This window comes from Aspergillus bombycis (genome assembly GCF_001792695.1).
Source record: "Aspergillus bombycis strain NRRL26010 chromosome Unknown contig00109, whole genome shotgun sequence".
Classification (NCBI taxonomy): domain Eukaryota; kingdom Fungi; phylum Ascomycota; class Eurotiomycetes; order Eurotiales; family Aspergillaceae; genus Aspergillus; species Aspergillus bombycis.
Genome location: NW_019170111.1, coordinates 45,694 through 62,033, shown reverse-complemented (window position 1 = coordinate 62,033; position 16,340 = coordinate 45,694). Strand labels below are relative to the sequence as shown.

At 47.4% G+C, this 16,340-nt stretch overlaps 4 protein-coding genes across 4 annotated transcripts; 2 read left to right on the top strand and 2 right to left on the bottom strand.

Annotated features, from left to right (window-relative positions):
• Positions 1 to 2,285: 2,285 nt before the first annotated feature.
• Positions 2,286 to 2,797, bottom strand: ABOM_010365 (uncharacterized protein; the record flags this gene model as incomplete). Its single annotated transcript, XM_022537493.1, has 2 exons — positions 2,286 to 2,567; positions 2,705 to 2,797. 2 exons carry the CDS (start codon positions 2,795 to 2,797, stop codon positions 2,286 to 2,288), a joined length of 375 nt encoding a protein of 124 aa, XP_022385271.1.
• A 962-nt stretch (positions 2,798 to 3,759) lies between these two features.
• ABOM_010364 (phosphatidylethanolamine N-methyltransferase) lies at positions 3,760 to 9,684 on the bottom strand (the record flags this gene model as incomplete). Its single annotated transcript, XM_022537492.1, has 6 exons — positions 3,760 to 4,595; positions 4,660 to 4,781; positions 6,512 to 6,564; positions 6,638 to 6,728; positions 6,791 to 9,377; positions 9,504 to 9,684. 6 exons carry the CDS (start codon positions 9,682 to 9,684, stop codon positions 3,760 to 3,762), a joined length of 3,870 nt encoding a protein of 1,289 aa, XP_022385272.1.
• A 2,347-nt stretch (positions 9,685 to 12,031) lies between these two features.
• On the top strand, positions 12,032 to 13,070 carry nbp35 (Fe-S cluster-binding ATPase; the record flags this gene model as incomplete). The annotated part of the gene is made up of 2 exons (XM_022537491.1): positions 12,032 to 12,062; positions 12,124 to 13,070. The coding sequence occupies 2 exons, from the start codon at positions 12,032 to 12,034 to the stop codon at positions 13,068 to 13,070; spliced, it is 978 nt and encodes a 325-aa protein (XP_022385273.1).
• A 1,767-nt stretch (positions 13,071 to 14,837) lies between these two features.
• On the top strand, positions 14,838 to 16,221 carry ABOM_010362 (pepsin-like aspartic protease; the record flags this gene model as incomplete). The annotated part of the gene is made up of 3 exons (XM_022537490.1): positions 14,838 to 15,223; positions 15,280 to 16,043; positions 16,094 to 16,221. 3 exons carry the CDS (start codon positions 14,838 to 14,840, stop codon positions 16,219 to 16,221), a joined length of 1,278 nt encoding a protein of 425 aa, XP_022385274.1.
• Positions 16,222 to 16,340: the final 119 nt, after the last annotated feature.

Sequence of the window (16,340 nt, the reverse complement as noted above, 5' to 3'; positions counted from 1 at the left end):
GACTTACTTCGGTCCTTGTGGTTCTGTACCGTCCGGTACGAAAAAAGGTTACCCAGTCTGAAAGAGGGTTGGAACCGGGGCTCGGGTAGGCAAATTGCAGGCCAGTCAAATCCCGAGATGCTGTGTTCGATAGCCCCCGCTAGTCCTGGGTCAGTTAGTCCGTTCCTGAACCGAGGTCTCGTTCAGTTGTTAGTAACTTTACATAGTATGTCATCAGGCGGAGATCGTCAACAGGTGATTTAAATAGGGCCAGCTAAAAGGGGGGCTTCAGTCTCGCTCTCGTAGGAGCCGAACTTCCACGCCTACTAGTAATTTCCTAGGACCAAACCACTGGGAAAATTCAGGACGTACTACCTAGTACGTACTGAATTACGGAAATATCATGGCGGATGGCTCCGACTACTAGTACCCAGGTTACTACGGGTCACTGGACCGCACAGCTTCCTATTTCGGTTTTCTTTCGAGATTGGCAACTTCCGAGCGACGGTTGTTGATCAAGGAAGACGGTAAGATGATTAGCAATATCCGCTGATAGTCCGCCCTTCACCCTGGCCTGCAGATTACTTCCATGCTTTCTTTTTCCTACTGAGGCCTCGTTTCGAAAGCCACATTGGGTTAGTTGATCCTCCAGGCGGGCCCTGCGTGTGTGACAGCTGCTGCATGTTTCTCAGCTTGCGTGAGGGTTGTGAGCGTACGGAGTACTAGATTGCATATCGCACGGAAACACTCCGTGAACACCAGTTTGGGGGTAGGTCTATCGAGGATCTCAGGGAGATGGAACCATAAGATCCCGGAATAAGACCGACCAAGGCGGGATCTTGGAGAGCAAGCCCGATGAGTCTAGGAAACGAGATGGCGAACGATCTAGATGGGGGGGGGAGAATACCGAAAAATAGGAACAATGAACTACGGAGTAAGACTGTTCTTCGGTGCCTACGGGAGAACTTCCGATTGCTGTACATGGAAGAGCCATCGCCAATAATAGACCTTTTAATAAATGAGAGTCGAGATGAGATCCACAAGCACACAGAACTTGTTGATTACATGAAAGTTACGCATGTGTGTAATTGTATGGACTTCCCCTGAGTACTTGGTACTGCGGTCTCCATTCCTCGGGAACCACATAAACCGTTGAAGTGGTACTAAAGGTAAAATTTGACTCCTCCCGCGGGACGGAGCAGAAGGACGGTTGCCTGACAGCCATCATATTCTGTGCATGGGAGAGGGTTTGAACCCTAGCAACGCTCTGGATGTACAGTACGTATGTCTGTACCGAGTATACTGTAGGAAATGTACCTGTTGCTGACATGTCGGTAGAAAGGAATCACAAGTCCATCATTGACCCAAGAATATTGGGCATCGTTCTATCAATTGTGACAAAAAAGAAAAGAAAAATACTATTTATGAACCGCCCCTGGCACCCGAACTAACAGGATTCGGTATACACGTCAACGATCCTAATCAACAACGGATTGGTCGCCAAAGGAATAAATGCACTAGGGCTATTTCCGGTAAATAGCACGGCACCTTCTGTTGATCCCTGCGGGTCCAGAACCCAACCCGTTCATTTAAGAATTATTGATCTATGAAGCGTGACTTCCTACCCAACGGGACGTTTGCTATCATAATCCTGATCAAGATATGAAGACCATGATCAACCGCATCATCCATGACTCGCCACAGTCAAACTATTTCGATTAGCGTCTTTGATCCTTCTGCATGCGGCTAGTACCCATGTGACTGGGGTCTTGACTGGCAGATATCACACTTGACAGCCAACGAAGGACGCTTTCGATGTGCTCAGCTCTGAATCACCTCCGAGACACTATTGCTTTCGTGCATCATTGTTTCGGCAGAGGCTGGCTGAACCGTGCATTTGACATACTAACGGTCGTTAGCCTCAGCCAACAAACGTCAAAAGTCAGTTACGTAGCCCATGGAACACAGGGATGCCCCGGGTTAATCGAAAGTCGATCTATGAGCGATCAAAGATATCAGTCGACTTCATCAACGGTCTACGTTGCTTGCATACGCACACACACACCACGCGGTTCACCAAAGTCTGCATTTCTCTGCCTCAGCTATCTAAGCCCCATTAAGGTCAACGTACCGCTCAGAAACATCGCCCGCTTTCACAGCCTCACTCCCCATAAAATCGTCCTGCTTGACTAAGGAGCAAAATGTTCACCAATTACCCATCATATCTCTCCGCTTGACACCTCATAACCCCTTCAACCATGCTTGTCCCGATTTCAACAATGTCAAGACGCCTGTATCAGCTTGACCTAACTTGCCTCCGCAGTAGGGTTGCTCTCGTCATTGTTTTCAGCGACATCGTCGTCTCCAGGCTCACTTTTGTTCTTCCGCTTCACACAGCGTTTCTTCGGGGGTGAGGCTGTCTTCGCGGGAGAGGCGGCAGGCGTAGACGCGGCAGACGGTTCACCCTCGTTGGGATCGCCAGAGCTATCGGTCATTTCCTTCTCAATTCTGGCTTTCAAGCGGGTCCAGCGCATACGTGCGGCTGGGACGTTGATGTTCGAAGCCACAGCGACGGCATTGAAATCGATCTGTAAAGTAGTCGTAAGCTTACATTCCCTCGCTCTTGTGGAGAATCGAATCACATGTCGCAAGGTTGTATAGACATGTGGAGAGCGTCTTAAGTTCTCTTGGATGTAAACCTTCCCTTAGGGACGTGGAACCTTACATTATTAGCCCCTCCTGAGTTGACCAGGCATAGATACAGGAACACAAGGTGCTCGTCGGGCTTCGCTTTGGGGCGCGGGTTTGCAGGCTTCATGACGGGCTTGTAGAGTCGTCGTTTGGCTTGAGTGTTGTGAGATTTGACTGGGCTTGTGTAGGAATAGGTATGACAGATAGGATGAAAAGAATTTAGCGTGTGGGAGAAGCACAGCACAGAGCCGCGTTGTTCTGGTAAATTGGGTGAATGCAAGCTCTCACCTGAGCAATGAAAAGACAGGCGTTACTGACCAAATTCATTCACCTGGCAACTGCCAATCTGGTGACCCAATCATGGCTAATGTCCTACAGCTCTCACAAGTACCTGTATGTAGCTAGTATATTATAACCTCATCTATCGACAACATGGCAGAGACCAGCAGCGTGGACACGGGTTTTAAGTTTCTTTTAAGTACAAGTATAACTTCCAAGAGGGGTCAAAAGTATTTCGTGTAGTAGAAAGCAATCTATACTAGAATCCGAAATAGCTAACAGAGAACTCTATATAACTTCTTAGTAATGTTATCTTTAAATGACTTGCGGGCTCAGAAAGTTGGGAAGTCCAGTGTGAAACTGGTGGAGAATAGGTTTATATATAAAAGCTAGAAGTTACTAGACGGCATGTATATTTATCTAATCTTCCCCTCCCTCCAAAAACTTAAAGATATTTATTAACCAAAGAAGCAAATATAAGCAATCTTCATATTACTACCTATAGTAATTTCCTTCGACAGTAGAGATAATACATGCAGTAGCATCAATAATCTAATATTACTAGCTCTAACATATTCCAGTTTGTATATTGCAGCTATTGCTTTGAATATATTCTCAATTTAATATTGTATAGCTAGAGCCAATACCACCGTCTGTTTATTCCACAGATATCGATACTCTTTCCTACGGATTGGCAATTACGGTACTTCGAACAAAAACAGAGTACACCCGGAACCCATTTACATTCAAGGCTAAGATAATTGACAAAGGATATATTAGAGCATACAATGACATTTCATCTTGATCATTTTATTGTGTAGCACCGCCCCCAGGGGCCAGACCAGCAAAGCGCTCTGCAGACTCTCTGACAGCCTCAGCCAGAACAGAATGCGCTCCTCGAGCCGCATCCACAGCACCGTCTAACAATGCTTCGTGTCCAGAACGCTTATCATCAGGTCCTAACAGCGCCTTTGAGCTGTCTCCCTTGAGCCAAATCTCTGTAATTTCATCTCTGGAAGGCATATAAGCGACCACACATGCGGACAATATGGCCCGGTGTTCCGCTGGGTCTGTGTCTAACATCAACTTCGGCTTGGCTTCGCCGTCTTCTGATTCGTCGGCGACAATAGCAGCCACACCGCCAGCAATGAGATCAAGGCAATCAATGCGAGCGTCAGAGATGGCAGCAGACGCAGCTGTAATACATCCGGCAAGAACGTTCATCATCCCCCATGGAGCATCATGAGAGTCGGGCGCATCGCCCCACCAACGATCATCTTCTGCTTCTAAGATGGTGATAGTGATATCCAGTCCACTCTTCGGCCACCGCTCAGCGACAATCACCCCTCTCAGGGCGGTCTCTAGGTGTACTCCAAGATCACGTTCGCTGGCATCGCGGATATGTCCTTTCCTCTTACGGGCGGCGAACGGAGCATATTTGATGTGAGTTGTGAGAACTAGGTTGGGGGAGAATGTAGCAGAGCGAGGGAGCGGTTTCGGCCCATGGACTGTGCAGGCAAGTTTCAATGCCGAGGAGGGGGGAATGAGAGACTTGGGTGACGAGCGTGCGGCGGCGAGAGAAGACGAAGGTTCATATTCAAGATAGGCGGATCCAGAAGCAGAAGGAATGAGGCCGGTTTTCAAGACTAAGTTTAATCCATGTGAGTCCAAACACTACATACACCGTTGCAGAGGGGTAATATATCTTACAGATTTTCCGCAACTCATTGGGTTGCCTCTGACGTTGTGGTCGGCTAGTCGCAATGTCGGAGGCGGAGTTTAGAGACGAGGCAAAGACTGCAGGCCTCGTGCCGCTAGGCGGCCCATTGATTCTTCTTCGGTCAGTCATTACACATTACTTGGCATCCAGTGGAATAATTGATGAGGGATGCGACGAGCAAATACGTCGTTGAGGCTGAAGACTTGAAGTCAGCTTGGTTTCGAAGCCCAGAAACGGAAATCTACAATTTTGGAGGGATGTTTGTTCTGTTTGCCTGCGTAGCGCAAGTGGAGTCGACGCCAATTTTTCCTTCCTTTTTCTACCCTTCTTCGTTTCTCTTCTTCTCTTTCTTCCTTTCTTACTTTCCCACACAAACAACCGACAGGTTTTCTGCTTAATGATGTGGTCTTGTCTAAACATTTGATCATCGTGATGCAACAATAGTATCTCGGTACTAACATTCTTATTTGTGAGTCTCCAATCCAGTCTACAACATCCTACCACATTTTGTATGAGGAAAACTATCCAAAATTTCTGTTCGGCGACAAACGAATGGGCCATTGAACAACATGCACTACCATCTGACAATAATCTCACACAATCATTTTGTTATGATCAACATGCTTGGCTATATGCTCATTGAATGTTTAGACAGGACTATGCAACAGAATTCTCCCACAGAATCTGAAACTAACAAGGTATGTTTTGAAAATTTTTTCTTCTAAATTCTTTCCGTGATGAAACAAAGTTTTATTCAGTTCTGCTTCTGCAAATACATTGAAGAAAACTAAACCATACCAAACCTTCTGATTTCATTGGAAGCTTCACACATTGTCATATATTCAACGTTTCCATGAAACAACTTGCTGACAGCTTCAAGTACCATAACAGGTATTACACATCATCTCTACAAAGCAACACAACCAGTAGGTATGCAAAACTTTACCACACATAAACACACCCACCACCCAACCATTATGATGACAACTAGTCAATCCATTCAATGATCTCCATTGGAGAATCTCCCCTCGAGCTTGCGTCGATCAACATGCAGTGTTTAATACAATGATCCATCCATCCATCTCCCTGATACTGGACCATTTGTCTGCCGTCGAAAGACGGTGTGACGACTGGGAGGAAGGTTGTGGAGTTTCGGATAGTGGGCTCATCGTTGTATATCCGCGCTGTCTCTGTTGGTCTTGTATGCTATGCTTGACTTGTGTCTGTTTCTATGCCTCCACTTGCTGTTCGTTTTGACGGCTTGGAGAGGGGTAGCGATTGGCAGGGGATGGGATGAATTAACCGGCTTGGCTGATCAATCCGTTACAACTGCCTTGTATATCGGGTAGTTTCTTATGATTACACACTGCGCTTCTTGATAGCACATTGTGCTGACAGTTGGACAGATTGTAGACTTGTGCCGGACAACTATATAGACACAAATGTGTTGGCCAGATTTAGCAGAAATAATGCAATTGCTTCGTCGAGATTTTTCCAATCCATTGTATCTATTGCAGTAGACTCGTTAGTCGTAAGGGAAACTAGTACTATTTTATTTTCACAATATGTACGGGACTAAGAGTGCATAACTAAATACTACATCGTGGATGCAGAAAAAGTAGGCAAGCCTTTCCACTCGCTTCCTTTACCACCATTGCTTCTCAGCCCATTCTCTTTCTTTTGATGATGTTACCTCACTGCTATAAACCTTAAGCAGAGGCGTCTTCTGAGAAATAATCGTAGGTAGACATGACATAACTATGTCTAAAAGTTTGTCGTGGCCCATATCAAGCATATCATATCGTTGATTAGAGGCTCACTGAGTATTTTCTTACACCTTACTCTTTCCTCTCAGTCGGGGTTGACGCACCGTTCCTTGACATGCTGTAAGGAGCCTGTAGAAGACAAAAAGTTAGTGATTAAACAGCAATATTTGGGAGAGAGAGAGATATATATATATATGCATACCAGGACCCTCTTTGCATTGCATACCCTCCAGGCGAGGTTGTGGACAGTTCCATCAGCCTGAACAACTCCAGGTGCGAATTCAACACCAAACCTGTGGCAAAAACTTAGTATGTGTGCGAAGAAAAATCGCTATACAGGTGAAAGAATACTCACATTTGGTGTACGGCGAACACAACTCGCTTAGCAAATTTACCATCGCGATCCACCAGGCTTCCGAACGACTCGTCTACGGCCTCCGGAGCGATCTCCGGATCCCGATCGAAGCAGTTGCGGATGATGGGTAACAGGCTCCTCTCCACGGACGCTTGTGTAAGTTCATGGTCATCCTCCTCTTCATATCGGCTAATGCAAATCTCAAACGGTCTGGAGATTGCCATGACATTATGCTTGGCGTTATGATGATACCGGAATTCGAAGACGCCTTGTGTCCAAAAGAGTTTATCACCTGAGAATATAACCTCGCCAGTTGCAAGATCACGCTTGTCCCCATCCTGTTGCGGTGCAGCTTTGATTACAATATCGCTTTTAACAATTCCCTTTTCACATGTCAAGTTATCATAGGCACCTTCATTGACGGCAATCCACCTTCCTTGAGAGGAAACCCGGCTGACTTCACGAGACGTATTATCGGTGACCTTGTACAAGCCAATCCAATCCTTCTTGCTATGATTTAAAGGTGCAGTCCACTTGACCTGAATCGGCGCACCATATTCGAACACGAGGTTCTTCAGGTCACCACGTCTATCAAGAGGCATGCGAGCGTTAGCGCCCTCCCTACCAGTGCTTTGATCATACTCGGCCAAAGAGGATGAATCGGTGCCTTCAACTTCTAGGGAATAGTCCTGCGAATCATATCCGGCCAGATCTTCGTCAATGCGTGAGATGGTGACACGGGCGGGGTAATTTTGGAAGAGTGCAGTGGTATCCTTCACGAATGTGTTGACACCATTAGCAAGTTTCGGTCGTGCCGTCTCGATAATCTCTTCGATGAATTCGAACGACTCGTCGAAGATCTTATCCACGCTGCCGTGTAGCTGTCTAAGAGTTGGTGGCAGCGACTTTTTCAAGCTCTTAACAAGCCCCGCATCCTGTCGAAGACTCTGGCCATACAGCTTCTGCATATGCGGACGCTCGATAAATTGGATGAAAGCTAGGCTGAGAATGTGGCTGAGAAGTGCCAGGAACGTTATGGCACCGCTGCTGGTGATAAGGACTGCACCCCAGACGCCGGCCAGACCTAGTACACGCTCAGGGTTGTTCAAGAAACGATAGATACCATTATACGTCAACTTTGATGAGCCATCAAAGAAAAAGTCACCGTAGAACCAGCCGAATTCACCGAGAGACTCATAGATGCTGACCGAGGTCCAAATCTGTAAACTAATGAGGCCGGCTCCCAAGACATGGCGGAGCAAGACCAGGCCATACCCCCAGTCAGCAGGAAAGTTGTACATCTTCCATACTGCAGCAATGAAACTGGCATAGCACATGATCATACTCAAATGATATGTGCCTTTCCACTGATTCCATGCTTCCTGAGGAGTTTCACCATACTTAACGAAGTGCCGGGTCCACGCCTTGTGATTCGACTGGCGATGGAGCATATACCCAACACCGATCGAGAACCAAAGTCTCCATACAGCAGCATTAGCTACGAAAAGAAATTGGTACCAAGGTGTAGAGGGTGTCAAAACTGTGAGAGCGAATACGAGGAATTGGATAAGGACGGATGAAGTATCCGTTATCCGATACAGGTCCAGGTTGTGGAGCCCTAGTAGATTGTGGACTGACTGCGGTGGGCTGCTTGAAAGGGTTGGCGCGTGGGGAATTTGTTCATCAACTGGCGCTGGCGCAATGGGAGAATCGGTAGTGCGGCTCGAGACAGATCCAGTTTCCTGCTCTGCTGGACGCTTGCGGGACGGAGGAGGATTGTACGTCTTGTCAATATGTGGGTTCTCGACAAGCACTAGGAAAGCGAATTGGGCCGCATGGGCGATTATAGAAATGAAAAGCACTTTGTAGCTCGCGGCCATCAGGGAGATACCGTAATAGCCAGCGTAGCCAACCGAATACATTGGATGGGGTGCCATCTCGAAGACGCCGTCGAACGTAAGTTCCTGGTCAATGAGATAAAAGAAATCGCCCCAGTACCAAGCGAAATCCTTTACCACCCGATGAGCGTCGAGCTTGACCCAAAGGTTGAACAGCACCAACACGATGCCGGCGGACCATCGCAAGACAGTCATCAACACGCTCTCGTTGACAGGGTGGTGACTACAAGCTATCGCAAAAAGACAGTATGACACGAAGTCGCACATTAGTATCAGATCCACAAGCCGTCTAAAAACGAGCCATGTGTTATACTCAATTGGGGCTTTATCGAATGAATAGTCGTTGGGGATCTTAGTTTCCAGCTCCCGTTTAAAAAAGTTGTACAGGTTAGGATGTGGGTTCTTGCCCGTAGCGGGATTCACAAAGACCTTGGTTTTCTCAGCCCAGCGGACCAGTGTTTTGTGGTGAGATTGATTGTGAAGAAGCCATCCAATTCCAGCGTTGTATGCCGAACGCCAGAAAAGGTAGATAATGGCAAAAACAGGCACCTTGGCACCGGTAGGAAGCTGCCATAGAAGAAATATGTGAGCACCAAGGATTGCGAGAACAATCACGTCAGAAAGATTTTTTGGTTCCGAGGGCGACAGGAGTTGAGAGACCATGTCATGAGTTTGCGGCACCGTGAATACTGTCGAGGGGCACGAGTTAGCTTATCTATCCGCGATGACAGGCGCACAACAACAATCGCGCATACCCAATAAGGGTATGTAACCAATGCATATAATAGGGATCGAATCTTGAGAAAACCACGTACCGGTACCATCAGGTGTCCGACCAAATGTCTTGCAGTCCTTACCAGCCTTGTCCTTGAGCTCTACGTCACCGGTGGCCGTAAGAGCCTCGGGACTAAGAGTCGAGATGGACTGAGAGGCCACATTCCTCTCCCGAAGGCCTTCATCATCGATTCGGGTGCTTGTTGAAAGTCCACGATCCATGATTGAGACTCAGCAGAACAAAATGTTGAAAGAGCGGCGAGCGTTCCAGTGTAGGGGCAAAAGCATGTGAGAGGGAGCAGGGCGGGTTTATTTATGTCTATGATTGGTCTGCGTCATGTGAGGCGCAGCTCCACCGTGCTTTCCAGTGTAGTAGTAGTTAGGTAAGGTCAATTGTTGCTGTAGTTAGAACACATAAACCAGGGTGTGAGCAAAAGGTGAAGAATTGGGTCGTATGGGAAGATTTGGAGAGAAGAGAGGTTTTTTTTTTCTTGTGAGGGAGTTGGCAAATTGTTCCAATTTATTCCTTTAGCGAAACGTTGAGACAAGAGTGCGCAAGACAGCACCAGGGAGCAGCGCCTCGATCCATAGCAAAATGGCAGAAGTGGAACTCGTGGACTGGGGAAAGCAACAGCAGTGGTTAGTGGCCAGGCAAGGCCAATCATGACGGTGGTGCGGGTTCCAGTTGGCAAGGGCAGAATGGCCCGGAATGGGGAAGAATGACCGTCGCTTCCCGTACACCATTGGGATCCCGTGAACCCTGACACCCTTTCCCTTTTCCCGTTAGATATGTTCCTGTTTAATTTTTTCTAGACCACCCTCTAAATGCTCAACAAGATGCCTGTGAAGGCTTGGCATTAATTCAGTAAATTGGTAACTGGTCGCATGGTTATCTAGACTCTAGACATTGTAGGTGTCAAGTGGTATTGTCCTCAGCCAATGTATGGTCAAGCATCACGTTCTCCTCCACGGTAGATCCTCACCTAATCTGTTCCACACAACATCAATCCATGTACTGTGTACGTGGTAGGAGGCCGATCCACTGGATTATAACCTGGTGCGGTAACTGCGGATACCACCAATCCTGTAGTGTTTCTCACTGGATACAACTCTTTTTCGCATTAATGGAAATATTACCTACGAGATGTTGGCGTATTATAATCCAGGACATGGATAGCTGCATATGCGTATGCACCTCCTTATGCAAGCACGGACGTAGCAGGTGCTGTCTGGAGGGCTGGAACAGGAACAAGACAAAGAGGCTTTGCGTTCTGAATCTTGCCTTTTCTTTATTAATTTATATTAACTACATCTATATGTGCATCCGGATATATGTTGAGATGTGTCTGTGTGCATGAGAATTATCATGCACCTACATATGCATGCATTCTGCACTTCAAGTATGGATGGCAATGCGATGGGAACTTGAAGACAGAGGGATTGGGTTCCTTCCGCTGACAGTGAGCGATACTCTGCCTCGCATTCTTCAAGATCTAACCGTTGGGGTCTGGTTCCTTGTTTATTGGGCCACCGGGATAGCCTGGCGATGATATCATGGAGGTTGACTGGGCTCTTTTAGGTTCTGACATTGCATTTCACCCCTCTCTCAGATATACCGTATTCGAGTCAACCGGCTATTTCTTTCACATATCGGACGTCGTTAGTTCCATTGCATATCGCTTTAGCGGAGGCCTGCATTCCGAGGGAATAAACGTAGTCCAAAGAGATCGTCATCAAAACCAACGTAATTCGAGTTAGACTAAAGGTTTCCTCCGCATGCAGTTGGTAAGTCCTAGTAGCATGGTGTCTTTCCCGTAGGATATATCCCCAGTTGTCCCTGTTGGCTGGTCAATAGGATATCGAGGGTAGTTCCTGTAGAGGATACCTGACATTGATCCACGGATGTCAGATCAGATAAAGGAGTTTATCTTTTGCAAGAAAGTACTTCAGACATCGCGCTACATACCGCTAGGTAACGATTACTAAAACCTAATGACTTATAACTAAAGCCTGGCTAGAAATATAACTGGAATTATTTCGTTATAGTGTGAGGTATGCTGTATTGAGTACTACTAGTTCTGTGTAGAATATCTCATGTAGTAGGCCCCCACCCTCCTTGTTTAGTTTCCTTTTTTGTCAGGAACATATTCAGTTTCTCGCAGTCTTGGGATTCTGCCCCTCTCTACCCCTCATCCACTCGTGGAGGATCGGATGTATCATGTCACATCCCGGAATCCATGTCACCCGCTCTTTCCGAAGTTCACAACGAGCGTTGCATCGTCAATGAAGGAATCATTGCTCAGTCATTTTAATTACTTGTATATTATCGAAGGGAATTCATTGAGGGTTTATGATATCGCTACTACTGAAGACTCCGACACCGCACGTAGAGATACCCAATCGCTACTGGAGGGTTTGTAAGCTAGTAACCTTATCTAATCAAACCCGATTATCAAGCATTTCTTCCGCCACTTTGATCTAAGTTTCCATCAAAAGCTGCGTTTGCACAAGTTCTTCATATCCTTTTTTTTCTATATTAGAGTAATAGTTGGGGGGAGAATATTACATGATGTCGCCGAGTCTAGTTGCTCCAGAGCCAGGTATGTTTGTGCTTCTTCGAGCGGAGGTAATCTTTCCCTATGTTTTACTAATCAGCTCCAGAGCACTGCCCTGGCCCTGAGTCGGAGCAGGCAGGTCAAGGTGATGCCTGCGCTGGATGCCCCAATCAACAGATTTGTGCTTCTGCCCCGAAAGGTCCCGACCCCGATATTCCTATCATCCAAGAGAGGCTCTCCCAGGTCCGGCACAAGATCCTTGTGTTATCGGGGAAAGGTGGGGTTGGCAAGTCAACCTTTTCCTCTCTTCTCGCCCATGCGTTTTCAGCGAACCCCGACTCGATGGTTGGCTTGATGGACACCGATATCACTGGACCTTCGATTCCAAAGCTAATGGGGGTGGAATCGGAGACAATCCACGTGAGCAACGCAGGCTGGAGTCCGGTGTGGGTGACCGACAACCTAGGCGCAATGAGCGTGCAGTTCATGCTGCCCAATCGGGACGATGCAGTAATCTGGAGAGGACCAAAGAAGAATGGTCTGATCAAACAGTTCCTGAAGGATGTGGACTGGGGTGAGCTGGACTATCTCATCATCGACACTCCACCGGGCACCTCGGATGAGCATCTGTCCGTCAACTCTCTCCTAAAGGATTCGGGAGTTGACGGTGCTGTCGTTGTCACTACACCGCAGGAGGTATCTCTATTAGATGTTAGGAAAGAGATTGACTTCTGCCGCAAAGCCGGTATTCGAGTTTTGGGGTTAGTTGAGAACATGAGTGGCTTTGTCTGCAAGAACTGCAACACTGAAAGCCAGATTTTCCGGGCTACGACGGGCGGTGGTAAGCGGTTAGCGAAGAAGATGGGCATCCCATTCCTAGGGGCAGTCCCTCTCGATCCCAGAATCGGAATGGCCTGTGATTACGGTGAAAGCTTTGTAGATGGCTTCCCTGATAGCCCGGCGGCGAAGGCTATCAAGCAGGTGGTGCGCGCGGTTGGACAGTTGGTTGGAGAAAACCCTGATACTGTGCTACCAGATGATACAGTAGAGTGATGATTGCATTTTCTCCTTTCGGGTCATCTTTGTTTTCAAGCGTGGTTGCATTGGGGGTTAAAACTCTTCGAGACTTTGGCGTTTCTGGCATACAAACGATTGATACCACTGCAAATCATTCGAGGTTATCAAATTAACATGAGTAGTTAACTAGTTACTGCGTTTTGCTTCGAGAGCATCAGCTTCCAGACCAGTGGCGGCGACCGGCGCTCCCAGCTTGTATCGTGCCGTAGAGTACGTTGTACACGGTCAAGGGCCAAGCCTTAAAAATGCGCAGCGCTGAAATCGAGGGACAAGTCGGTCCCGTCCCTAATCCACCCCATGATGCTCCACCAGGGATTTCTCAGGGCTGCCACCTACCTTATGAGGAGAGAATCGGCACTGCCAAGCATGACTATACTGGCAAAATTGTTATGTATAAATTGGGCACCCTGTTGATCGACGTTACCCAAACTATAGATAGTTCTTGGCCCTGGTTAGAAAGTGAAATTTCACTTCTTAACTTCTCCCAAGCTTCCTTGTGAGTAAGAAACGGGAATCAACTCGTCTTTGGTGTCTAAATCCTAGCGACCGTTGATTGGACAGGTCTTCGAAAAGGACTGTCCGCTATTCATGGCTGCAGATTTTATCCACAATGTTGACGCAATCTATGTGGTACGCAGGCAGATAAGTAGGGCTTCGGAGTAGTCTTGGGTCTCGGCCAGTCGAGATCTCTCCGTGTCCAAAAGCGCTAGATTGTACCTATCAGATTTTGTGAAAAGCCAATCATGTCTGTGGAACTTCAAGCGACTATTCCCCAGCATTAACAAAAAGCCAATCGTATGTTTCCATGAGTCTTTCTGGGGAAAAATTATCCCTGTCCGTACCGCGTCTTATGGGACCTCAAGTGTACTGGTGTAAGAGTGACTCGATTGCCGACACCGCTGTGAATGGCCAGACCGTTGGAGGCAACGTTGCTTCAGGTGGACAAGCTGAAACAATACTTGGAGAAGCTGATTGGTTGTGAAGTTTGCCGCTGGTGGGTTAGCAGTTCGGGTGTTTCAAAAACCTTACCTCCGTGCTTTAGCTTCCCAAGCCTTGAGTGGCTGCCGCGGCTGTGATATCCACAGCCGCAATGCCTAAGGTTTGCCATGCCAATCCAAACACTGACCCGTCAAACCACTGTGTCAGCCATATTGACTAACGAGCGAGGTACCAAGACCGTCCCCTCCCTACAGCTAACGTCACGTCGCTGTGGATTGGCTCCTTTCATGCCATTCAATTCTTGGACTCGCCTTCGAGTGGATCCAGTATAGGATGCTTCCAAGCCTTCCAGTAGAACGATGGATGGTCTATTGGCCCCTATGAGTGGACCATATAAGCGTCTCAGAAGTCTTGGACGATTACACACAAAGTGCTCCGTAGTATATCTCGAAAATGGCTCCATCTGGCTGCTTCTGAAGTCCATGCCTTTGCTGTCATTTTTTTTTCTTTCACCTTCCCCTTCTTCCCATTTTTGTACGGTTTACTTTTTAATTGCTCTCTTTCTTAGATATCCAACTAAACCATTCTAATTCAGCCCCTAGTGCCTTGCTTGCAAGACCGGCCTTTCTTCTCTCAGCTTTGTTTTCTGATATACAGGCGTCCAAGTCAGGCACTTGGCCCTGGTATATACCTTCGTTTCATTCATATACTCTTTCTTTGTAAAGAAACATCATTTTTCTAGCCCCTCCAGCAGAGGCTTAATATCACTCATTACAACCTCAGAAGCAGCACAGGATCGCCACCATGAGATTTCTTCTGTCTTTTTTGATTACCTTGTCTCTCGCCTGCGGCGTGCTTTCGCTTCCATCGGGCTCAAAATCTCAACTTAAAGGCAGGTCCTTTAAGGTAGAGCGGGTACGGCGCGGAAATGAGCCTGTCCATGGCCCAACAGCTTTGCGCCGAGCATACGAGAAATTTGGTATTGTGCCAACGGACCTTGGGATTGATTTGGATGATTTCGAACCCATAGCGGCAAAGAGCGCTGTCGTTGCGAAGAAAGATGTCACCGAGCCGGACCAAAAGGGTGCTGTCAGTGCCGCCTCAGTCCTGGGCGATGCTGCATTTGTCTCTCCCGTCACCATCGGTGGTCAAAAACTTGTCCTAAACTTTGACACTGGCTCTGCCGACTTGTAAGTGCAGTTCCTTAAAAACCTGTTGGTTCTAGCCGTTGACAGTTGATCTACAGTTGGGTGATGAATACGGAGCTCCCAAAAGAAGCTCAAATGGGCCGTACAGTGTATAACCCTTCCAACTCTTCTACATTCAAGAAAATGGAGGGAGCTACTTTCAACATCTCTTACGGCGATGCCTCGTATGCGTACGGTGGTGTGGGTACGGATATTGTCAATGTTGGGGGGGCCATTGTCAAAGACCAAGCCATTGGCATTCCGGATACGGTATCCAGCGCTTTCATTGAAGACGCCACTTCAAACGGTTTAGTGGGACTGGGATTCTCATCCCTCAACACTGTCAAGCCTAAGCAGCAGAAAACCTTTTTCGATAACATCGCCGATAGTTTGCAGGAGCCTGTTCTGACAGCGTCCCTCAAAGCCAACGGCGTTGGCGAGTACGAATTCGGCATACTTGATCACGACAAGTACCAGGGCGACATCGCAAATGTGAGCGTGGACTCCTCCAATGGATTTTGGCAGTTCGAATTGGCGAAGTTTGCTATTGCGGATGGAGATATACAAAACATCAAAGAAAACCCTACTGCCATTGCGGATACCGGAACCTCGCTTATGCTGCTCAGCCAGGAAGTGGTGGACGCCTACTATGCAAAGATTGAAGGTGCAATTTTTGCCAGCAGCGCTAGCGGTTACATTTATCCCTGCAATGCCTCGCTTCCTAGTATTTCAGTTGCGATAGGATCTAAGCATCTGGCGACCGTTCCAGGCAACCTGATCAATTTCTCCGAGGTTGGTATTAACAAGACGACCGGCGGAAAGGGTGAGCTCTCATATTTCAAATTCTGTCGAATTATTGCTGACAAGTCTTAGTTTGCTTCGGAGGTGTTCAATCTAACCAAGGGTCCTCGATGCAAATCCTCGGCGATGTGTTCCTGAAGGCCTTCTTTGTGGTCTTCGACATGCGGGGACCTTCCCTGGGAGTTGCAACTCCAAAATAGTTCGGATATGTTGGCTTTTGGTCACATTAATCGACAAGTATTGGCAGATAGAGTATAGAATATAACATTTCCGTATACAAATATTCTCTTTCTTTATCAGCGGGTTAGACCCGAGATAA